This window comes from Phoca vitulina, unplaced genomic scaffold (assembly GCF_004348235.1).
Source record: "Phoca vitulina isolate PV1807 unplaced genomic scaffold, GSC_HSeal_1.0 scaffold16, whole genome shotgun sequence".
Classification (NCBI taxonomy): domain Eukaryota; kingdom Metazoa; phylum Chordata; class Mammalia; order Carnivora; family Phocidae; genus Phoca; species Phoca vitulina.
In genome coordinates, this window is record NW_022589719.1 from 26,501,893 (window position 1) to 26,524,381 (window position 22,489).

Here is a 22,489-nt window from a genome sequence, read left to right on the forward strand (position 1 = left end):
CACCAGGTGCCCCACCTTTTATCTGATCTTACAGTGAGCTCTGCATTTGTCCATTTCCACTTAGCCTGCAATATTTGTTCAAGTCCTGTGCCTCCCCTCAGACACCCTAGTTAAAGCTTTCTTACTTGAAACGACTTGCACTTGTCTTCAGGACCCCCGCACCGGGCTCCTGGCAGCGCGCGCCGGCGACGAGCCGGACGCATGGCCGGGAGGAATGGCACCGTAGTGACCGAGTTCTTCCTCACTGCGTTCAGCGAGCATCCCGAGTGGGGGCTTCCTCTCTTCCTGGTGTTTTTGAGCTTCTATCTCCTCACTTTGCTGGGGAACGCGGGAATGGTCCTCCTGATCCGCGTGGATGGCCGGCTGCACACCCCGATGTACTTCTTCCTCGGCCACCTCTCCTTCGTGGACATGTGCTACTCGTCGGCCGCCGTGCTGCAACTGCGGGTCATGCTGCTGGAGCGGGGCCGCGCTGTCCTACACCCGCTGCGCCGCGCAGTTCTTCCTCTGCACCTTCTTCGGCTCCATCGACTGCTACCTCCTGGCCCTCATGGCCTATGACCGCTACGTGGCCGTGTGCCGGCCCCTGCTCTTTGTCACCATCGTGACCGAGAAGGCCCGCTGGGGCTTGGTGGCCGGGGCTTACGGCGCTGGTCTCTCCAGCGCCTTTGTTCGCACGGTCACAGCCTTCACCCTCTCCTTCTGTGGGGACAGTGAGATCGACTTTATTTTCTGTGACCTCCCCCCTCTGTTAAAGCTGACCTGTGGGGACAGCTACACCCAGGAGGTGGTCATCATTGTGTTTGCCGTCTTCGTCATGCCTGTTTGCGTATTGGTGATCTTGGTGTCCTACCTGTTTATCATCAGGGCCATCCTGCAGATCCGCTCCGCAGGGGGCCGGGCCAAGACCTTCTCCACGTGCGCCTCCCACCTCACGGCTGTGTCCCTCTTCTTCGGCACCCTCATCTTCATGTACCTCAGAGATAACTCCGGCCAGTCCTTGGAGGAAGACCGAGTGGTGTCCGTGCTCTACGTGGTGGTGACCCCCATGCTGAACCCCTTCATCTATAGCCTGAGGAATAAGGAAGTAAAGGAGGCGCTTATGAAAACCCTGCACAGGTCAAAGTCTTCTGGAAGGCCCTAGATGGACTTTTACCAAATACGTCTTTCCTTAGTGTCTCCGTCCTCTCTGTGTATCCTCAGATATCACCTACTTGGGGAGACTTTCCCAGGCAACCTACTTAAAATTGCACCCGAACTTCCCACCTCCACTTTCTGATTTATTATTCTGTGTAATACTTGTCACCATCTGATGTTCTAAATCTCACAACTAGAAAGTAAAGTACATGAGACAAAGCATTCTTATCTGTGACAGTCATTTCTGTGTGTTCAGGGCCTAGCCCAGCACCCAATTAAGTGTTTGTTGAATAAATACATTAATCTCAGGTTCCAGGGTCTACCTTATGTTCCAACTTCCTCAGTCCTCAGTTTTTTGTTTGTTTGTTTGTTTTTTTATCTGCCAAGTTGGTTTACCTATTTATAGGACTAGATTTTTGAGGATCCAATGCATGAATGAGCAGGGACCATGTCTGTCTTATTTGCTAATATCTGTTGAATGCTGTACATTGCCTCGCACAACACGTACTTGATGGGTGAAGTAAAAATATTTGGAAAATCCAAAAGTTATCTACAAATGCCACTACTGTTTTGATCCAAAGGGATTTTCCAAATCCCGTCATTTATCCTTTCATTGTTTCCTTCTTACTGTTTCTGTGGTTTTTGGCTAATAGTAATAATAAATTATAGACAGTAACTAACATTCATCAGACAGTTATCAACTTCCAGGAATTGTGATGTGTGCTATAGGAATGATCTGATTTATCTCTCACCACAACACGGGGAGGCGTGTTCCAGGATTACCCCTGCTTTGTAGGGAGATGAGGCACCAGAGATTCAGAGAGGCTGAGCAATTTTCCCAAGGGCAGCAAGTAAGTGGTCGAGCGGGGCTTCCACCCCAGTGGAGCCTGAGCTCTTAATTGCCATACACACAGTCTGCTGCTATGATCTCTTGCCCATTCTATTCAGTCACTCAATCTGGAATTTATTGTTGTTGCACATTTATTTTTCCTTTTATCTGGAGAAGAAAAGATAAAAGTCCAATCTGTAGAGGTCGCAGGCAGTTGTCCCATTTATTTTATAGCCCTGATGTGCTAGTATTGAGTGATGTGACAACAGGAGTCTGTGTGTGTATATGTGTGTGCGCACCAGTAATTGTGTGTGAGCAAATGAGGTGTGTAGGTTAAATAAATGGCAGCTTCTGAGCTTTAGGAATTTCCATTGTAAGGACCGATAGGACAAAACTTTTATTTTTTTAAAGATTTTATTTATTTGACAGTGAGAGACACAGCGAGAGAGGGAACACAAGCAGGGGGAGTGGGAGAGGGAGAAGCAGGCTTCCCTCGGAGCAGGGAGCCCGATGCGGGGCTCGATCCCAGGACCCTGAGATCATGACCTGAGCCGAAGGCAGATGCTTAATGACTGAGCCACCCAGGCGCCCTAGGACAAAACTTTTAGAAAAGAGTTGGGTGGGCATGTTTAGGAAAAGATATGGGGGGGCGGGAATTCCCCTGGGAGCCAAGAGATTTGAGTTTACACATCAGTCTTTGTTCATGTTTTTTCACAAATCACTTAGAGTGGGGTAAAGCAACTCCACAGAGTGCATCTTGGGGGCCGTTTTTCAAATATTAACTGCCATGCAAATGTTCCTCTGACACATCAGCTTCTGTGGCAAGGAACAGAAGCATTGTGTTGCAGAAGAGCTCGGGGTTTGGCACCAAAGCGTCCGGACTTTCACTTCTTAGCCTATGGCTTCGGATTAGTGAGGGCCTGTCAGTCGGCTTTCGCAACTGTTAAACAAAACTTACCGAGCGTTTACTCTGGGCCAGGTTTTATGTGTATCACGGTTATTCTCACTGCAACTCAGTATATGAGGCAATGGGAAGGTGCTGGGTGAAGTTCTATAAACATTAATTAGTGTGATTACGGTGATTGTCCCAGGGTTCACAGCCCAGTGGGCATCTGCGGGCCTCTTCATTTCAGCGCGATCTGGAACAGTCTCTCCTGGGCTGAGATTAGCCTTGGGTTCAGACAACTCCAGAAGTGGAGTTCACTAAAATTTTTTAACTTGCCTCTTAAAGGCACATACACTTAAATACACACTTAAATTAATGCTAGGCATGATGCTAAAAGCTTTATGTGAATGATTTACTTTAGTCCTATCAAGTTGAATGGAAAGTCATTCTGATTGATCTCGTTAAGCAAAAGGAAGATATAAAACCCAAACAGGTGATAGAACTTGTTCAAATTCTGCAGCAAGAGAGTGGCCGACAAGGGAGTACCTGATCCCAAGTCTCTCTCACTCCAAAGGGTATGCTCGCAAATCACATCCCCCTTGGGCATCCTCCCTTCTTTCCCTCCCAGGCTCCAATTCTCGGATGCAAATCATTTCAGAAGCGTCTGGGTTTCTGTTGCGTCCTCCAGTAAGTAGTTCATCAGTACGGTGTCTCCAAGTAGTCACCAACCTTGCCTTCATGTTTTCCTTTTCGATCTTCAGTGATTGCCTAAGAAGTCAAGATTCCTTTCCAAACACTGATTCATTGTTATTTCTTATCGTTTAGTAACATTTAATATAGATTTAATTATTTTGTTTTATCTATCTATCATCTATCTATCTATCTATCATCTGTCAAATCTGACCTCTGTTCCTGTGAGTTTGGTTTTTTTAGATTCCACATACAAGTGAGATCCTATGGTATTTGTCTTTCTCTGCCTGCCTCACTTCCTTTCCAATACAATGTTGAATAGAAGTAATGAGATTGTACGTTCCTGTCCTGTTTTTTTTTTTTTAAAGATGGTTTATTTATTTTTGAGAGAGAGAGAGAGTGCACATGAGCAGGGGGAGAAGCAGGCAGAGGGAGCAGGGAACCCGATGAGGGACTTGGTCCCAAGACCCCGGGATCATGACCTGAGCCAAAGGCAGACGCTTAACCGACTGAGCCACCCAGGTGCCTGCCTGCTCTTGATCATAGCGGAAACGTGTCAGTCTTTCACCAGTCACTCTGTAGGTTTTTCACAGATGCCCTTTATCAGTTTAAGGGAGTTCCCTTTGATTCCTAGTTTGTTGAGAGTTGTTTCTTTTTTTTAAATCAGGAATGGATTTTTTATTTTGTCAGATTTTTCTGTATCCACTAGGATGATCATATAGTTTTATTTTGTGCTTATTAATAGGGTAGATTATATTGATTGCTTTTGGAAGGTTAGACAGTTCTTGTATTTTTAGGATAAACTGTACTTGGTTACAGTATAGTATTGCTTTTATTATCAGAAAAAAAAAAAAAGGCAGAAGATGTTCCTGCACATTCTTGGTTGGTTAAAAAGATCACAGATGGTATTGCCTAAAGCCTTATGCTAGTTTTAAAAGGAGGGAGTATTTCTGAGTCATCAAAGTTCCTCTATTAAAAGGAGATTAGAGAGAGCATAAGCAATGGAAGGAAAATGGAGCAAAGAAGAAATCTGAGATGTTTTCATCTTCCGGGAAACATGTTCTGCCGGAGGCAGTTTCCATGCGGATCGGGCTCTAAGGATGCAGGACTGGTGGAGAGGTTGCTGGGGATGATGTTTGCCCCCGGGGTGATGAGAGCAGATCACAAAGGAAGATCGAAGGGCTGATGGTTTGGCTCCTGTGGTATTTGAAACAGCTGATCCCTCTTTTTTCTTGGAAGAATTTTCACTTTCTTCCTTGGTCTTCCTGACAGTACTTTATTCTGGTTTCCTATGTCCCTGCTCCAGCTCCTTGACTTCTGTGCTGGGTCCTTACTTCTAAATGTTCGAGTCATGCAGGGCTTGGTCATAGGTCTTTCTCTCTCTTTCTAGTCACCCCTCGGCAGTTTCACCCAGTTCCATGGTTCAAACACTGAGAGTATTTAAATAAAATTCAAAGTCTTCGCCATGGGCAGAAAGATTCAGCCAGGTTGGGTCCCGAGCTACCAAGAGGACTATATTTACTTCCCTCATTCTCCGTAGTCCCCGCCGCCCCGGCTCACTGCTCCGTGAGGGCGCCCCCCTGTTCCTGCAGAGACATCTTTCACCTGTTCTTCCCTTTTCCTGGACTGTGTTTACCCAGATCTTCTCATGGCTCACTCTCTTAGTCAGTTCTCTGCTCAAATATCCAAGAAAGGCCTTCTGAGACTCCTGCACCTCTCCACCTCAAATAGCTAGTCCATGCCGGGTCACCATATCCTCTGACGCCTCTCCATTGCTTATCACAGGCCTTCTTGAGAGCTCAGATTATGGCCATTTTTTATTTATTCATACATTCCTTGTCTGTCTCCTTCTGTGTGAAGGAGAAGCCAGGAAAGCAAGGGCGCTGTCCTATTTTCTTTCTTTTTTTTTTTAAAGATTTTATTTATTTATTTGAGCGAGAATGAGATAGAGAGAGAGAGCATGAGAGGGGGGAGGGTCAGAGGGAGAAGCAGACTCCCTGCCCAGCAGGGAGCCCGATGCAGGACTCGATCCCGGGACTCCAGGATCATGACCTGAGCCGAAGGCAGTCGCTTAACCAACTGAGCCACCCAGGCGCCCCTGTCCTATTTTCTTTTTGACTCTCACTAGGTACTCAAAAAAATATTTGATAAATTAATGCATATTTGCAGACACTTTATATATTAGGTTTTACAAGCCATGCCTACCCAATGTGTGGCTTTTTTTTCAGTTTATTTTTCTAGGTGTTTCTGTTGCATTTGTGTTACCTACACTTAGATGGCAGGGGTTTCTGTTATTTTATTCTTAAGGCCACAGGTAGGCTCTTCTCAGGCATGGCTAACACAAAGGCACAAGAATAGCATAAAGTTCAGTTGACTGTGCTTTGCACAAAATCTTTATGTATTCTAAGGCTAATGACATCAATTATTGACTAAATATTGTCTTTGTTATCCAGTCTTACAAATCACTTAAAATTGTTTTTGTGTCAGTTCCTCTGGTTTGTGAGGACACTGAAGGCACGGACCATGAATTATCCATCCTTTTAGTCCCAGAGCCGGACTCAGAGCCTGGTAAATAGAAGGTTTACCGTAGATATTTGTTGAGATGACAAATACAAGAATCCTTTAGGGGAATTCAATATCCAGGTCCAGATGTATGCCTCTCCTCTGTGAAAGCTTGTCAGGGCTCTCATAAAAGTTTGCGGTTCTCTATTTTCTTAATCGATAGTCTTTTGTGTCTTAAACTTAACCCTAATTCACTTCCTCAAGTAAACTCCCAACTTGCATACAAGTCCATCTCTAGCTAAATCAGCTTCCCCGTTACTCACTGAGGATGGAGCTGTGTCTTAGAATGGATACGGTCTCCTTTGGAACCTAGGAGCTGGAGGTCATGGAGAACCAGCCCACAGGGATGATGACCAATTCAAACCAAATGACCTGGATCTAATCCTGCTGGTTCTTATTCTATCACATATGGCCTGGATGAAACCAGAATAAAGAGAGAAAATTACAGACCTGCCCAATGGATGTTTACGTAACTGAGAAGATTCTGGAACCATGTTAAGCATGATGGTGTAATAGGCAAGATAGTTTATCTTCCTTAAAATAAAAAAATATTTTTCTTCCTAAAATGACAGTCACTGAAAAACAGTTAAAACAGTAACAGAGCATTACATAAATCCCTTCATTTTATGAAATAAAAACACTATTTGGGTTACATTGTGTTGTAGAACAAACCAGCCCAAAATGTAGGGACTTGTAAAACAAGCCCAGGGATTTTATTGTTACCTCTCACAGTTCCAGGAGTTGACAGGACTCAGCCAGGCAGTTTTCACTTGGGGTCTCTAGTGCTGACAGCCCGAGCTGACACTGGATCAGCTGAATGTTCTCTTACTCCCATGGTGGAGACTGACAGAAGCGACCCAGAGACTCAAAGGCTGGAACAGTTAGAGCTCCTCGGGCATCTCTCTCTGACTCTCTGTGGCCTCTCCACATGGCCTCTCCAGCATGGTGGCTTCAGAGTAGCGGGACTTTTTACAGGGGAATTCAGGGCTCCAGAGGTGCATGTCCCAAGAAGGTGCCAGGCGGGGGCTCTACTGGCTTTTCTAAGAGTCTTGGAAATCATCAGCACCACTTGTGGGTACTCTATTAGCCAAAGCAACCCCATAGCCCTCCAGGTTCAAAGAGAGGGACACAGACTCCATCTCTCTTTTTTTTTTTTAAAGATCTTATTTATTTATTTGACAGAATGAGAGAGAACACAAGCAGGGAGAGCGGCAGGCAGAGGGAGAGGGAGAAGCAAGCTCCCCGCGGAGCAAGGAGCCCGATGTGGGGCTCGATCCCAGCACCCTGGGATCATGACCTGAGTTGAAGGCAGACACTTAACCCACTGAGCCACACAGGCGCCCCCAGACTCCACTTCTTGATGAAGAAATGGCAAAGTTCTTCAAGAGCATGTGGGATGGAAATATTCTTGCGACTGTTTTTGGAAAATACGATCTGAAACAACCACTGTTAATATTCTGTTGACTCTCTTCCTGCATATGCTATTTTACATAAATGGGTTTTCATGATAATGCTGTTATAAAACCTTCTTTGTTCATATTAGACCAATTGTTATATTACAGAAAAAGAAACGGGTTGGTAACATGGCTTGTCACACAGTGAGTTAGCTGCAGACTCCAAGTCTCTTGATTACAAATATAAGACTCTCTACTGCTCCCCGTGGAATAGTGAAAGCAGGATTCATGTTGGAGCTGTGGGTGGAACTGGGTGGATTTTGAGGTATTTGAGGAAGGAGGACTAGGAGGCTAGTTTGGTAACTCATATAAAAGCAAGTGGATTTTAAATTTATAATGAAGACTCAAATGAAGCATAAAAGCTTAAGAGATACCAGAGAGAAAGGCGGGTGACTGATTATATATTTCTTCTTAAAGAGGTTGGATTTTTATAAGTTTAGAGAAGAAAAGAATCTTACTAGATTGGGGACAAATAAACGTAGTTTGGTAGGGCAGGTAGATTGGGGTTGGGAGCCAGGGGACAGTCACAAAAAGAGGAATTTTTTTTCCCCCCAAGGGTCTACGATATACTAACAACTATGGCAGTTGCCTGACGTACATGTCCATTTAGCCACAAACAGCTTAAATAGATTAAATAATTTTCCTTGGATCATACAGGTGAATCACAGCATCTTGAAAAGCCAGGATTTAGAACCAAATCTTCTTACACTACAGTGCAATTGTTAGCGGATCAGATTAAATAACTAGTAATAGTTTGCTCCAGAGCTGAAAATATTTTGAAAAAGGATTTGGACAGAGAAAAAGAACACGCTCTTCTGGGGAGCTCTAGAGTATATTTAAGGTGGAGGTCCGACAGACATCTCTAGCAGACATCTTCATCAATCAGTCAGCATCCAGATTCACAGAAATCCCAGAGCTGGAGTAGAACTCAGAGTTCATGTAGTTCAGTAATTCTTTAGGTCACCTGAAGGGTGTTTCCAGAATACAAGAGCCTGATTCCTTCGCTGGAGTCTGGGTTAGTAGATGCAGGTTGGGGTTTGGAAGGAAACAGTAAAACCTGTCTTGTAGCCTTTCTCAGCCTCAGGGAAGTCTGAGATTTGACCCTTGGTTTAATACCCCTAGCAATGAGTTCTAGAACTGTCTAGGTGTATGCTGGATCCAAGATGCAGGACAGCCTTGTTAAAATGGCTTCGAAGCTGCTTGACCACTTTTATCTGTTTGTTAAAATTGGTTATGGAGGGGTCTGTAATTGATAAGCAACTTACATTTGCTGAGATGCAGCTGTACTAGGAAAGGGGTAGTCACATACCTTTAAGGGGACTGTGAAGAAGCAAGGCATAATGCCTAAGGAACCCCAGAGCTGAAGTTTTCCTGAACTGAGGTGGTCCACACCCACTGAGTGCTCTCTCTCATGACCATGCACATTCCAAATATGGAATGACTGGGATATTTAGAAGGTGTGCCTGGGAATCATGAGACCTATACTGTGATGTCATTATGTGTGTTGTGTGGCTGTCCTCTACCCTTACTTAAAGCTTTTTTAAAGCTTGACGTTTGGTGTATCTTGTGAATTTAATTGCCAAGCTGAACCCAAGATCACTGCAGCTGGTCGGGCAGGGAAGGCACCGCAGAGTCTGAGAAAGTGCATTTTAAACAAGTTCCTCTAGGTAATTCTGATGTATACCCTCAGTTAGAAACAACTGGAACTAAAGGCCTTATTTTATAGATGAGAAAATAGGCTGAAGAAAGTGAGCTGACCTGCCTTAAGTCTCATAACAACTCAGGGAAGATTCAAGGCTAGAACTCATGTCTTCTATACATACGATCTCTGATTTTTCATTGAATGCATTTCCCCAAATGTGTTTTGCACACTAGTCCCATGAACTACTTTGTGATGAATTAGGTTACATGTGATTGAATAAGTTGAATTTTGAGAATTGAGTTTTGAGAGTATACCCTACTACCTTCCTTCCTGGAGATTTAGACTATGCCAAAGGCTCTGAGAAGTTGTCTAGTGAAGACATTTTGCTTCACTGAGCTCAGAGTTGCCCCAAATTATTTGGACGTGGGACCCTCCTATGAACATCTCACTGAATAGTAGTTTTGGCAAAACAAATTTTGAGCAAAGTTGACCTAGAGAAATCTAGATTGAATAAATGAATTAGTAAGCTGTAAAAGCTAGACTGTAGGCACTGTCTACACTTGTTATTGTCTGAGGTATAAACAATTTGCATCCAAGTTTGTAGTAACATAGATTAGAATCAAGATATGCGTTAGGCTTGTGACTTACCAAGGGGGTTAGGGCTTCATTTCCAAGACAGAGCTACGTGAAAAAGCCCCAACCTCTCAGAGATTAGAATAGGAGGCAGATCTAAAGCTGAATCATCACATCTATGCCATGAACTTTGGGCAGAATCATCCATCTGGTTATGGGGATGAAAAGAATTCAGATGTCTAGCGCATCAAAGGAAGAAACCGTTTCCTACTGATGAGCTTTCTTAGGGCACCTTTCATGTCCTTGTTCCTCAGGCTATAGATGAAGGGGTTCATCATGGGTGTCACCACAGTGAATAGCACTGCACCAATCTTACCTCCGTCATCGGGGTGAGTGGATGAGGGGAAGAAGTAAACCCCTACAATGGTCCCGTAGAAGAGTAATACAACTGTCAGGTGAGAGCCGCAGGTAGAGAAGGCTTTCCGCTTTCCCTCTGTGGATGAGATTCTCAAGACAGCCCTGACAATGCAGACGTAGGAGAAGAGGATGAGGGCAGAGGGGAAGATGACAACTGATGAGCCCAGGAAAAACAACACGAGTTCATTGATCCTTGTGTCTGAGCAGGACAGTTTGAGCAGAGGAGCCAAGTCGCAGAAGAAGTGTGGGAGAGTGTTGCTGTCACAGAAGAGCAGTGGGAGGAGCAGAAGGGTGTGTGTTAGGGCAAGAGTGTTACTGAGGACCCACGGAATGACTGTGAGCAAAACGCAGAGCCTGGGTTGCATGATGGTCACATAGTTCAGAGGGTGGCAGATAGCCACAAAACGGTCATAGGCCATGACTCCCAAGAGGAAATTGTAATAACAACAAAGACAATAGAAAAGTACATCTGTGTAATGCAGCTCTCATAGGAGATGGATTGAGTCTTGGTCTGAATATTCATCAGCATCTTGGGGACTGAGGTGGATATGGAGGAAATATCAGCAAAGGGCAGATTGGCAATGAAGAGATACATGCGGGTGTGAAGGTAAGAATCCAAGCTGATGGCCAGAATGATGAGCCCATTCCCAACCACAGTGACCAGGTACATACCCAGGAAAAGCAAAAAGAGGAGCTTCTCCTGCTCAGCCTGGTTGGAGAGTCCCAGAAGGAGGAACTCAGAGATAGTGGTTCGATTTCCTTGATGCCTATCTCTGCTGATCTGGAGAAAGGAACACAAGGTCTTCACACCCCCAAGAAAAGCCAGTATGGTACTATTTGGCTAGAGCCATTGCAAGGAGGTGGAGAAAGATTACTTAATAAGGAACTATGTCAACAGTGCAGAGACTCAGGAAATGCCCTAGGAAGGAAAGACAGAGCCACCACAATAGACACTTCTCAATGAACACATTTTAAATTCGAACATGACTCTGAAAGTGATGTTTATAGTTGGTTCCAAATGTAATTAAATGCCTTAAACTGAGGACGATAGGAGAGGTGTACTCCATATTCTAAAGATGCTTAGATACCCCTGAAGGAATTACTTAAAAATGAACAAAATGGCCCTAAAACCTTTCTCAGCATTCACCTTCATTTTGAAATCTAAGAAGACAGAAATGGGTAGAGTCATTGAGTGAAGTGTTTGAGAAGGAGACACGAGCAGGAGTTGGGAGCGTTTACTGAAATACACTGCCGTGTGGGTGTTCCTGCCCACTCCCGTTAGGGGGAGGACATCAGAAAAGCTGCTCTTGGATAACGTGTATAGGAAGGGAAACCAGACGTTTGCTTCGTTGGTGGCTAGATGTTAGGTGAACAGAGAAAGGTTATAGGAACCTAAAGACTTGTGTTCGTGTCCCACTTCTAAAGGTGGGGGGCTCACTGGATTAGCCCCCTGTGGCAGGGGAAGGGGTAATTCTGCACCCTTACCACGACATGGCATGAGTAGGTGGGTTTCTCCCAGGCCAAGTAAGTGTGATGGATGCTGTTGGGCTCAGGCCACCTTGTTGGGACTCCAACCCCTGTGGGGGTAGAGAAAGCTATAGCAGTGAGGGCATGGGTGGCTCTCTCATGAAAGAGGGATCATTAAAAGATCAGGGAGAAAATTCATTGCCCTGGAGCAGCAGTCCCAGAAAAGAGGCCTCTGAAAGAACCCCAAATAGTCTCATGACATTGCATGCCTGCCACAAAAAACTCACCCGCTAATCCATGGCAGCAGACTTGAAGACTTGTCCCCGTACCCACTCCCATTCTTCTTCCTTCCCACTGCACATCCCCAGGCTACCTGAGCCTTGACTAGGACCGCAATAGGCAATGTGTGTAGTTTTGAGTGACAATCTCTAATTTCACCTTCCTGTGCTATCTCTCCCGCCCACCAGGAGTCCCACACTAATTGTTTTGAGTCCCTGAGGCACTTGTCTAGCTGGTTAAGAGCCGCGCTAATGTCTAAAAAGGCTCACCTCTGAAGGATGGTAAGATCTCAGGAAGTTACTGGCATCTAGACCCAGCAGCTTAACGGATTGTTGACAAGGTAGGAAGGGGGAGCCCGAGAGCAGCTCTTATGTATTTTTCAGAATGAGACTCTTCCCAAGTACAAGTCATGGTGCTGGGCTCTCATGGGGCATTGAGTTCTTTCGATGTCATTTGGGATCATATCCCTGAAGTATTTTCCTCAAACAGACAGTTGTTTTCACATTCCAACCTCAGTGAGGTAAATGGGGAATAGACAGGCAGCTCTGCTTTTTTTGTTTCTTTGTCTTCGGGTGCCTTTTCCCACTTGTGCTTTCCTCGGTAAATTAGTTGGTTGCTGCTCTTCATAGCAAGTGAATTGTTTGCTGTGTGTCTTATGTTTTCAGTGAGACTGTAAATATTTTGAGTTCCTTCTGTTTCCTCTCTAGTGCCTAGTACAGGGGGAACGTTTAGTAAATACTTCAAGAATTGGGTGAAATTCCTGCACTAGGGGGTTATGATTCCAAAGAGAGGCCATCTATAGCAGAAGGGGAGAGGCTACGGCCTTTGTACCACTTGAATGGATGTCCGTGTTGGAAGGGAATCTCAGGATCCAGGGATTTAACACTCAGGGCTCTGAGCTGCAAATGAATGAAATAAACTCTGGGTTTTAATATGAAAAGACATATACCGATGACATGATTTGGGGTGGTTCACAGATATACTAGGAAGGCAGGAAAAACAGATCCTGAAATGGGCAGGAGCAAGGGATGCTATATATATATCTAGACAGAGACACAGCCTAAATCAATACATCTCTTCTAATGCTTACATGTGCCTCATACTATAGTGCAGGTATTTCTTATCTAAACCAGGAACATTCACGCTCTCCTCAACAGGAAACAATTTAACCTATAAACTAAATGTAGTTATTCACGACTAATATTTAAAATAACTGGGTAATGGAGAAGATAGAGAAGGCAAGCTATTCTATTATCCATCTATCTATCTGGTCATAGCTAGGTAGGAAATGTGGGCAGAACCATAATGCTTGTCTCTGCACCTTGTCCACGAGGCATATTTATGAGTTCCTTCTTCTACTACTGGTCAGATTCGTACATTGAGACCTGACCCCCAGGGTGGTGGTATTAGGAGGTGGGGGTGTCTTTGGGAGGTGATTAGGTCATGAGGGAGCCCTCATGAATGAGATTAGCGCCCTCAGAACAGAAACCCCAGAGAGCCCCCTCTCCCCTTCGGCCATGCGAGAACACAGGGAGAAGACAGCCATCGAAGAGCTAAGAAGTGGGCTCTCACCAGACAAAGAATCTGCCCACACCTTCATCTCAAGGTGGGGGACTTCCAGCCTCTAGAAGGGTGAGAAATAAAGGTCTGTTGTGTATAAGCCTCCAGTTTATGATATTTTGTTAAACCAGCCTGAAACGACAAAGACTACTATCTCAGCATGGGTCTTCTAGAAAGCAGACCCAGAAGCAAGAATTTAGATCTTGACTTTCTGTTTGGAAGATACCTCCCCAGGGAAATGAAGACATCAGAGGGAAGGAGGCCAGGCTAGATGCAAACAACGTGGTGAAATGCTTTACCTCAGGGAAATTGCACACAGCATGAAGGGGCCAAGATCACTTAGCAAGGAGACCCCACAGCCAGGAGTTCAGGGAGAAGAGGAAGGGATGCCCTTGTACCTTGTTCTTTCTCATCTCTTGCTTCCTGTCGACCATGGGGACTTGACTCTTCTGAACTTCTGGTCATACCGACTAGGCCCTTCATGGTGTTAAAAAACAAAATTCAACCAAGTAAATTTGAAAATCTAATTGGTTTTATTAGGTGATTCATGAATTGGGTGCCAACCCACTAGCAAGTAGAGGAGAGTTCTGAGGAGCTGTACAAAATAGAAGGTTTTTATAAGAAGTAGGGAGGGACAAGGAAATTATTAATAAAAGAAAAGGACTGTTTCAGGCAAGGTCATCTTCCCTTAGGAGGAAGGGCTGGAGTTCTTGTCATGCAGATCACCTCATCTTCTCACGGGAGAGAGAACCCACCTGATGGATTACCTCACTGGGGCTGATCCGAAAATTCCAGATTGATGGCTTTAAAATTCCACTCCTGGAGAGGTTGAAACTGCAATGAAGTCTTGGGGCAAGTGCTCCAAGTGTTGTTGGCCTGGAGTTGTTTTTCAACAAGCCACACAGGAAGTCAGGAACCATGTTCTGAAACATGGCTCTTAATCTGAGTCCGGAAGAGGAGGGGAACTTTGTGTGGGCAGGTTGGCATTCAGGTTCTTGTGGATGTCTGCTAGCTGAGAGGCCTTGGAAAGGGGACAGTTTGGGAGGCAAGCAGTGTCCTTAGAAAGGAGGCGGTATAAGGTTAATGTCTAATATACACTGTGGAGCCTCCATTTTTCCAAGAGAAGGAAAATACTCTGAGAAGGGAAATAAATAAGCTCTGTCAGTCCAGAGCAGTATTTCTCAACCTTGTATTCTTTATTGCCCAGGTACTGTTTCAGGATTTCTTCTCCCTTAGTGCCCGGGGTTCTTGGTCACGCAGCTGTGAAGAATGAAGAGGTAGACCAGACGAAGAGCGGTGGGCAGCAAAACAAAGTTTACTGGGCAATAGTACAAAGCTGCCTAAGAGGGAGGGGACCTGAGAGGGTTGCCATTGGAGTTTCTAAGTCTGGGGGATTTTATAAGATTGTTAGCGGGCTGTTTTAATCTGATTAACCCTCCATGTGCCTGTCACCCAATCAGGTTTTTGTCCACATGCTCATCTACCTATCAGGTAGTTGTTTACATGGGAAAGGGGGGAGGGCTCTTTTCAGGGTGGTGTAGAATAACAGGATGGGTTCTTTTTCCTTTTAAGGGTAGTTTCCTCTTAGGACACGGGCCCTTTGTCCCTGCCTGCCTTTCTTCTGACTATCCTCCATTAGTACTCTCTTAAGGACCCTTTATATCTTTTATCTTCAATCCTCTCCAGCTCCCATGGAATTAAATACTACAGGATAAGATTTTGTCAGATAGGGGTGAGCTTTGGAGAGCCACAAATCATTAAAATACCTAAGATTTCTGAGGCGCCTGGGTGGCTCAGTTGGTTAAGCATCTGATTCTTGATTTTGGCTCATGTCATGACCTCTGGGTTGTGAGATCCAGCCCTGCATCAGGCTCTGTGCATCACCCTCCGTGCTGGCTGTGGAGCTTGTTTAAGATTCTCTCTCTCCCTTTCCTTCTGCCCCTTCCCCCACTAAAAAAAAATCTAAGATTTTTTTCACCTCCAAGTACTAATTTTTGCCCACATGGGGACGATAATGTCCTTGCCGAGATCCCTTCAAGCAGGTGGCCAGTCTTGATCTCGTGAAAAACTTCAGCAAGAGTGTTAGCAAAACAAGTCACAGTCCTCCTGTCTGTAGCTAGCCCTCAGGCTCTGACTGAGATTCTTCATCTTCCTCCTTCTTCTCTCATTAGATTCCCTCACTCCTGGCTTACACTTTGAGGGGTACGAATACTTAGTTGTCCTGACCTTTCAGGTTTTGGTTGTTGTGATTGCTCATTACAGTCTTTCCTCCAGAGTTCAGAATTACCCTGGTTCAAGGTTTCAGGAACTGGAAGCCCCTTTCCTCTAACATGCTGTGAAATTGTGGAGGCAGAACCTGAGGGTTAGCCCTATTGAAAAAGAACGACTTGGGATAATCTCCTAAGCTTATGGCTACATTTTATCTCTTCAAAGTTTATTAATAAAACATTACTTGGGCTTGACTCCATATCCTGTTCCTGTTCTGGCCTAAGTATTATGGGGAAGTCATGAGGGCTAACACTCAGGTTCTACCCTCCAGAAGCTCACAGTTGACTTGGAGATATAAGATGTGAACAAGAAGCAAGAACTTAAAGTTACCAATGGCAGATGGAGACAAGTACAATGGTTGCTGTCAGATATCAAGCATGGTAGGGAAAATCCTGCAGGCATTCAGGGGAGAGAGAGAGTCACCTGTAGACTGGGGTAATAAGTAAATATTTCATGGCAGATGTAAACTAGAGGCATTCTTTTAACATGGACAGAGTTTACATAGGTGGGGAGACACAGAGAGAGGGATTCTGAAGCAGGGGGATGGTATGAGCAGGGGCCAGGTGATGGGACCATGCATAGCATGTTCTAGGTTCAGTAAAGAAACCAGTGTTGCTAAGATGGAGGCTCCTAAAAAGAAGTAAGAAATAAAGTTGAAAAGTTGTAACTTGGGGCCTGATCCTGGCATACTTTTAATGTCAGGGAAAGGTGCTGATTTTGCATTTACCATTTCTTTACCTGTCATTTCTCGTCACTCATAAATTATACGGCGTGGAGTCGTTCCATGAACAGAGTCATGGAATCTAGAGCTGGAGGGCACCACAACACTAACTAAAACATCACTCACTGTACAAATGAGTAAATTGAGGGATGGCTGACTTGTTAACATCAGTGGATTAGTTTTGGCTCAGAACCAAAAGTAGGACCACATGAAGTGGTTACCAGTCCGGTTATGCTCTTTGAGGCTGATGTGGTAGAAACAGCAGGGACTTCGAAGTGAGACAGACCTGGCTTGGAATTCCAGCTCTGCCACCCAGTGGGTGTATGACCTTGGGCATGTCACTTAACCTGTAAGAGCCCCTATTTGCCTACCAAAAAACTGGCAGTGATGGTCCCTGGAACATACTTAGCAGCTCAATAGACACTAGGTCCTTTTCTTTTGTTTACTCCTGAGGTGTCAGCAGCCTTGGGAGTATAATTTAAGAGCCCCGCACTCCCAGCCTCCTCTCTTAGCTGGTTTTGAGATAAACACTGATAAAATCACCAAGGACTCAGATAACAAAATATCTCCAGAAAGGCCAGGTTGAGACACACCTGTGTTAGGCTCTGGCCGGTGGGGCATGGGGGTGCAGAAGAATTGGAATATGGGGGGGTCAGAGAACCCATCTAATGATAAGTGCCCTTTCAAATGTCAAGCATAAGAGACCCAGAAACAAGAGTGCAGAGGAGACATTAGAATCAAACTCATAATGGATAAAGAAATTGGATTAACAATACTCATACAATGGAATATGATTCAGGTATTAAAAAGAACAAATTGCTAAAATACACGACCACTTGTATGAATCTCAAAAACATTATGTTAAGTGACAGAAGCCAGACACAAAAGAATACATACTATATGCGTTCCATTCATATGGAATTCCTGTATGGGCACAGCTATAATCTTCGGGAATAGAAGTCAGAATGATGGTTGATTGGGCAGGGAAGGGAAATGATTGGAAAGGGGAACAAGAGAAATTTCTGGGGTGATGAAAATATTTGATTATTGAATACAATTGCCCAAAAACATCAAACTGAACCATTTGAAATCTACGTATTTTATTGTATGTTACTTACACTTTGATTAAAATACATAAAAACAAAATAAACTCACCACATTTTCCTTTTTGCTTCAAGTGTTATTTGAATTACGATCACATCAGAGTTAATGGAAAAATCTTTTCTTGCATTGTCTTTTCTTCCAGATAAGCAGAGGGTGAGATGTTAACTCTTTGCTGGGATTTTGGAAGCAGAAGCTGGGAGGCAGATGAAACCAAGGATGCTCCTACATATGGTAAGATCCAGAGGGAGGTTGTCATCCTCCAAGATGGTCTAATACGAAGTTAGTCCACAGTAGACAAGAGTCGAGAGACCAGATATGTGGCGGTTTCTCAGAAGTAAGAAGACCCAGGATAGAACAAGTCAGTGGGCACTTATGTATAGCCACAGAGATTTGCTGGAAGCTTATGGCCTCATCTGTGCAGGTGGGAGGGAGTCTTAGACATTTTGGAGCCAGAGTTTCTAAGAGCTCTTTGGTCATGGAAAAAAATACAAACCCCTCTTTGAGAACACACACAAGAACTTACCAAAACTTACGTTGAGGAAAACACGGGCATATCGTATACCATGGTCTTCTTGCATATATTATTCTCCTCTACTCTAGGGAAAAAAATAAAAAGATTGACTTATAATTGTGTGTTTCTGCTCTCAACAGTCGGTAGACTCCTTGAAAGCAGGTATCTTGTGTTTTGTATATGAATTCAAGCATATAGCCCAGTGCCAGGTACATAATATGGTCCTTTCCTCATCCCCATGTCACCATCCCTCTATACTCTATCCCAAATCCCTGTCCCCCTTACCACCCTCCTCCTTATTTTCATAGCATTTGCCTATTTATTTTGTCTCTTTCCCCATCATGAATATTAGATCCATAGAGTCACTGACCTTGCCAAATAGTAGATTCTCTCTAAATATTTGTTTAAAAATGAGTAAATGAATGCTCATGATAAATATTTATTGAAGGAATTGTTGTATTATGGCACCAATGTGTCTTTCTAAAATAGTTTCATAAAGATCATCAAGTATGTGTTTTGTGGTCTCTGGGGGTGGTTACACAACATTGTACACCATCTCTGTTGAGTAGCTTCTTTTCCCCAATGCTATAAGCACCATGCTTTTTCCTTCTTATGAGAGCTGGATTGAAACCAAAAAGAAGCGACTAGGACAGTTCTCATATTGGAGTTGGTGGGCAAAGAGAGACTCGAGCAATAATCACCATCATATTTCAAGCTTCTAATTATTTTCACTAGAATCCATAATTTTATAATGTGGTTTTCAAAGTAACTACTGGGAGAGGGAGAAACAAAGAGAGAGAGAGAAAGAGACAGAGGATAGGAAATGTGGCCGTCATTATGAAAATGTCTGTTGCAATGCTTGACAGTGTGATACGGCAGGTTATTTCTGACCCATCCAATATCCACAAAGCAAACTATCTGCCCAGGATGTGTTGTTGCATCATTTCTCTCATTCCATCCTCTTAGTGCCATCTCTCCATCTACACTCATTAGTTGTAACTGGACAATACAGACATGCACAAACACACACTCCTTATATGGTTTCCTTGGTCTTCAACAAGTGGGAAGGAAAAATGGGAATTCCTGGGATTTTTCAGGAATGCATGAAATTAAGCCATGTACAAAGTATTCTCACTATTCTTTTCCTCTTTATTCATTACTATAGACATCTAAAATTTGTTTAATAATTATAAATACTAGATGTATTAATACCTATCAAGTACTGTAGACTGCAGCAAATACCCAAACACTGGAAAATACCTGTCAACATTACTGGGTGGTATCTGAATAAGGAAACATTCGGATCTCCCATTAACATTAACAGCACTGTGCAGAATCACATGTCAAAACCACCAATCTAAGGACTTACTTGCTTCCAAAATGTGTTATTTTTTGGAACATCACTCATAGGATTTGTATAAAGTTTCCTAGGCATATACACTTATGAATATTTATTTTATTTGCAAAGATGACTCACTGTTAGCAGCAGACAGGGCCATGAACTCACACATGGATACAGCTACCAGCAAGACTGACTGATCTGATCGTGACTGTATCTTGCCCAGTGCTTCTTGTCCTCATTCCCAAAATGTAAACTTAACCTTTGACTCTGCATGTCATGTTTCCTGCTCTTGCTGTCCTCTTGACATGAGTGGATTCCTCTGAACCAGTAGCCTCTCTGTGTTGCTTATTATGCTTTAATTCTTGCAGGAGAGTTATGATACCTTTTCCAGTTTTCCTAATTTCCCATTTAACTTTTCTCAGAATTTGGGTTTAAAAATAAATATTTGTTTTTTGAGAAATGCTGGGAAGGAATTCCTACATGGAAACATTACTCTCACCACTGTGGCTAACCCTTCCTTTCATGCACTGGTTGAACCATAAGAAAGGAGTTGGAGAAATCCAGTGGGACAACATAGCAGTGATAAAGAGTTTAAGGAGACATAAAATGATGTTTCTAGCAAAGTTACTTGCAAGCAGTGTCATTTCACGGAATGGAAGTGATTCCCATTTTGTATTGCATGTAGTGCAGTGTTTAATAAAAAAAAAAAAGAAAAAGAAAAAGGTGGAGCTTCCATTCAGCTAAAATCTATCCAGGAAGGGAACCAGGGGAGCCCAGTAATTCACTACTCTAGAGCCTTCTTCCTCATAGAGTAACAGTTCACCCTCTTTTTGGGTTCCAAGTTAATTTTCTATATGATTTGTGACATGAAATAAAAATGAAAGGAGGCCTGGAAACACAGATGGGACCTTTCCTTCTATTTGCATTCTGGATAATGCCTTGCACAGTGTGTACATGTAATTGATTCATTCGGTCCTGATGTGGCTTGGCCTGCATAGGTTGATAAGCAACCTGCCAACCAGAGAGTTTTGTTCCTTTCCTCCAGCATTCAGTTGGAAGCAAAGGCATTTCTAATACATTGTTAAACCCATGACTGTTTCCAGAATAATTAGCCCTTTGTAGTCCTTCTCCTTGTCCCCATGTGAAATCAGTGTAAAAAAATAAAAGCATCAGGGAGCCTGGGTGGCTCAGTCAGTTAAGTGTCTGACTTTGGCTCAGGTCATGATCTCAGGGTCCTGGGATCCAGCCCCAAGTCGGGCTCCATGCTCAGTGGGGAGTCTGCTTCTCCCGCTCCCTCCGCCCCCTCCCTGCTCATGCTCCTCTATGTCTCTCTCTCAAATAAATAAATAAAATCTTAATTAAAGGCATCTAAAGCAGTAGCTTTGAAGAGAAGAAGTAACTAAAACATTAAGTGCTCGCCTAGGAAAAATATGAAAGGTGGAGGATCGTGTTGTGATGGGAATTTACAGGCCAAATAAATCTATGAGCCTCAGATTCCTTTCAGAAATTATACTTTTTCTGCTTATGAGAGTAGCACAGCCTCATTTTACAAAACATGGAAAAATGAATAAATTAATAAGGAAGAAACATTATCCATAATTCTACAGATCACAAATGAGAAGCATGGCTTTCTGCTTCTCCTCTATTCATTACTATTCATTATTCTGCACATGCATTTTTACAGAATTGGGCTCCTGTTGTAAATGCACGTTTTTACTTAGCTCTTATCACTTACCGTTATAATGATAAATATTGCCCCTTATTATTAAATATTAATTTAAATACGATTTTAAGTACGTTGTATTCATGTGTGCAACATTGGAAGTGAGATTTTAATACCTTTTCATTTTATAAATATAAGGAACAGCCATATAGTTTCAGTTTCATTAGACTTAATTTTTTGAGGTCATGATTTTAGAACAAGAATTATTGAATCAATGAAAAGAAACGTTTTTAGGCCTTTGGTAGACTCAGCCCTATGGCATTTAGAAAGGTTATACCAATTCCTTAGATTGGTTTTAGTGTCCACTGGCGGACACACTCACTCTTCTAGGGCTGCGAACTAAAGTCAGCTTTATGGGCTGGATCCAGACCCTTGCCGGACAGGTGGTGTCCTCCCCGCGCTGTTCTGGAACAGGTCATTTCTGGTTAAGCCCTGTCCTTGGAGCCTTTTTACCTCATTGTTCCGCAGGGTGTAAGTGAGAAGGTTGGGCAGCGTGACGTGAGCTGTGCGGAGCACAGAGGTTCTACAGAGAGTCTGTCTGTGGTCAGGTCAGGGCACAGGTCCAGGAGGATGGAACGGCCACCCGCCCGCAGGACGTGTTGCGGTGGCAGGACCAGTGGCGCCACCTGCTGAGTGGACCTGTGAATAGCAGCCGTTAAGAAGGCACGGAAAGAGGTGAGGAAGGAGAGCAAAGCTGCCGGAAAGCCCACAACGCGGATGGTTTACACAGACAGTCGTGGCCTCAAGCAGATGCAGCTTCCATCCTTCAGCATGGCTGGCGCGCTGTACGTGCTGAGTCAATGAATGCCAAGTCCTGACCGCTACCTGGCATGGAGGAATGAAAGACAATGAAGGCAACCCGTTGGGATGTATGGAATGAAGGAAATGGATGCATTAAATAAGCTCCCGTTTGCCATACACTAGTATCTAAAACAATACTAAAATATATTTCTCTTAGATCGACGTCTCTATGATAGATCTTAGTGTCATTGCCCGGTCAGGAGGCAGGGCGTCTGAAGGTATGAGGCTGTATTCACAGCACGGACGAGGGGGTCCTGACGGAGCAATTGCCCTGACGGGGCTGTGAACCTTTAAAGTAGGGCCAGCAGACTCGAGCTCCCGCATTGAGAGTTTTGTCCAAATTTTTCCAATCTTATCCGAAGCACTTCAAGGAAATGAGTGCAGACTGGGGACACGGGGGCAAATATAGCAGAAGAATTACCAACTGCAAAGTGTGGGGAAGTAAGTATTATAATTCCGTGTTTGTGGTTCAGAGTTCATCGTCATGGCAGCTGACAGACACCCACCCCAGACCCCTTAAGCC

At 43.9% G+C, this 22,489-nt stretch overlaps 2 protein-coding genes across 2 annotated transcripts; one reads left to right on the top strand and one right to left on the bottom strand.

The window, feature by feature from the left end:
- Positions 1-201: 201 nt before the first annotated feature.
- On the top strand, positions 202-1,144 carry LOC116638938 (olfactory receptor 9Q2-like). Its single transcript, XM_032415109.1, is given in 2 exon segments — positions 202-461; positions 463-1,144. Coding segments are annotated over 2 exon segments (942 nt in total).
- Positions 1,145-10,012: 8,868 nt separating this feature from the next.
- LOC116638669 (olfactory receptor 1S1-like) lies at positions 10,013-13,961 on the bottom strand. The gene is given in 4 exon segments (XM_032414767.1): positions 10,013-10,629; positions 10,632-11,031; positions 11,338-11,351; positions 13,895-13,961. Coding segments are annotated over 4 exon segments (1,098 nt in total).
- Between the last annotated feature and the right edge of the window lie 8,528 nt (positions 13,962-22,489).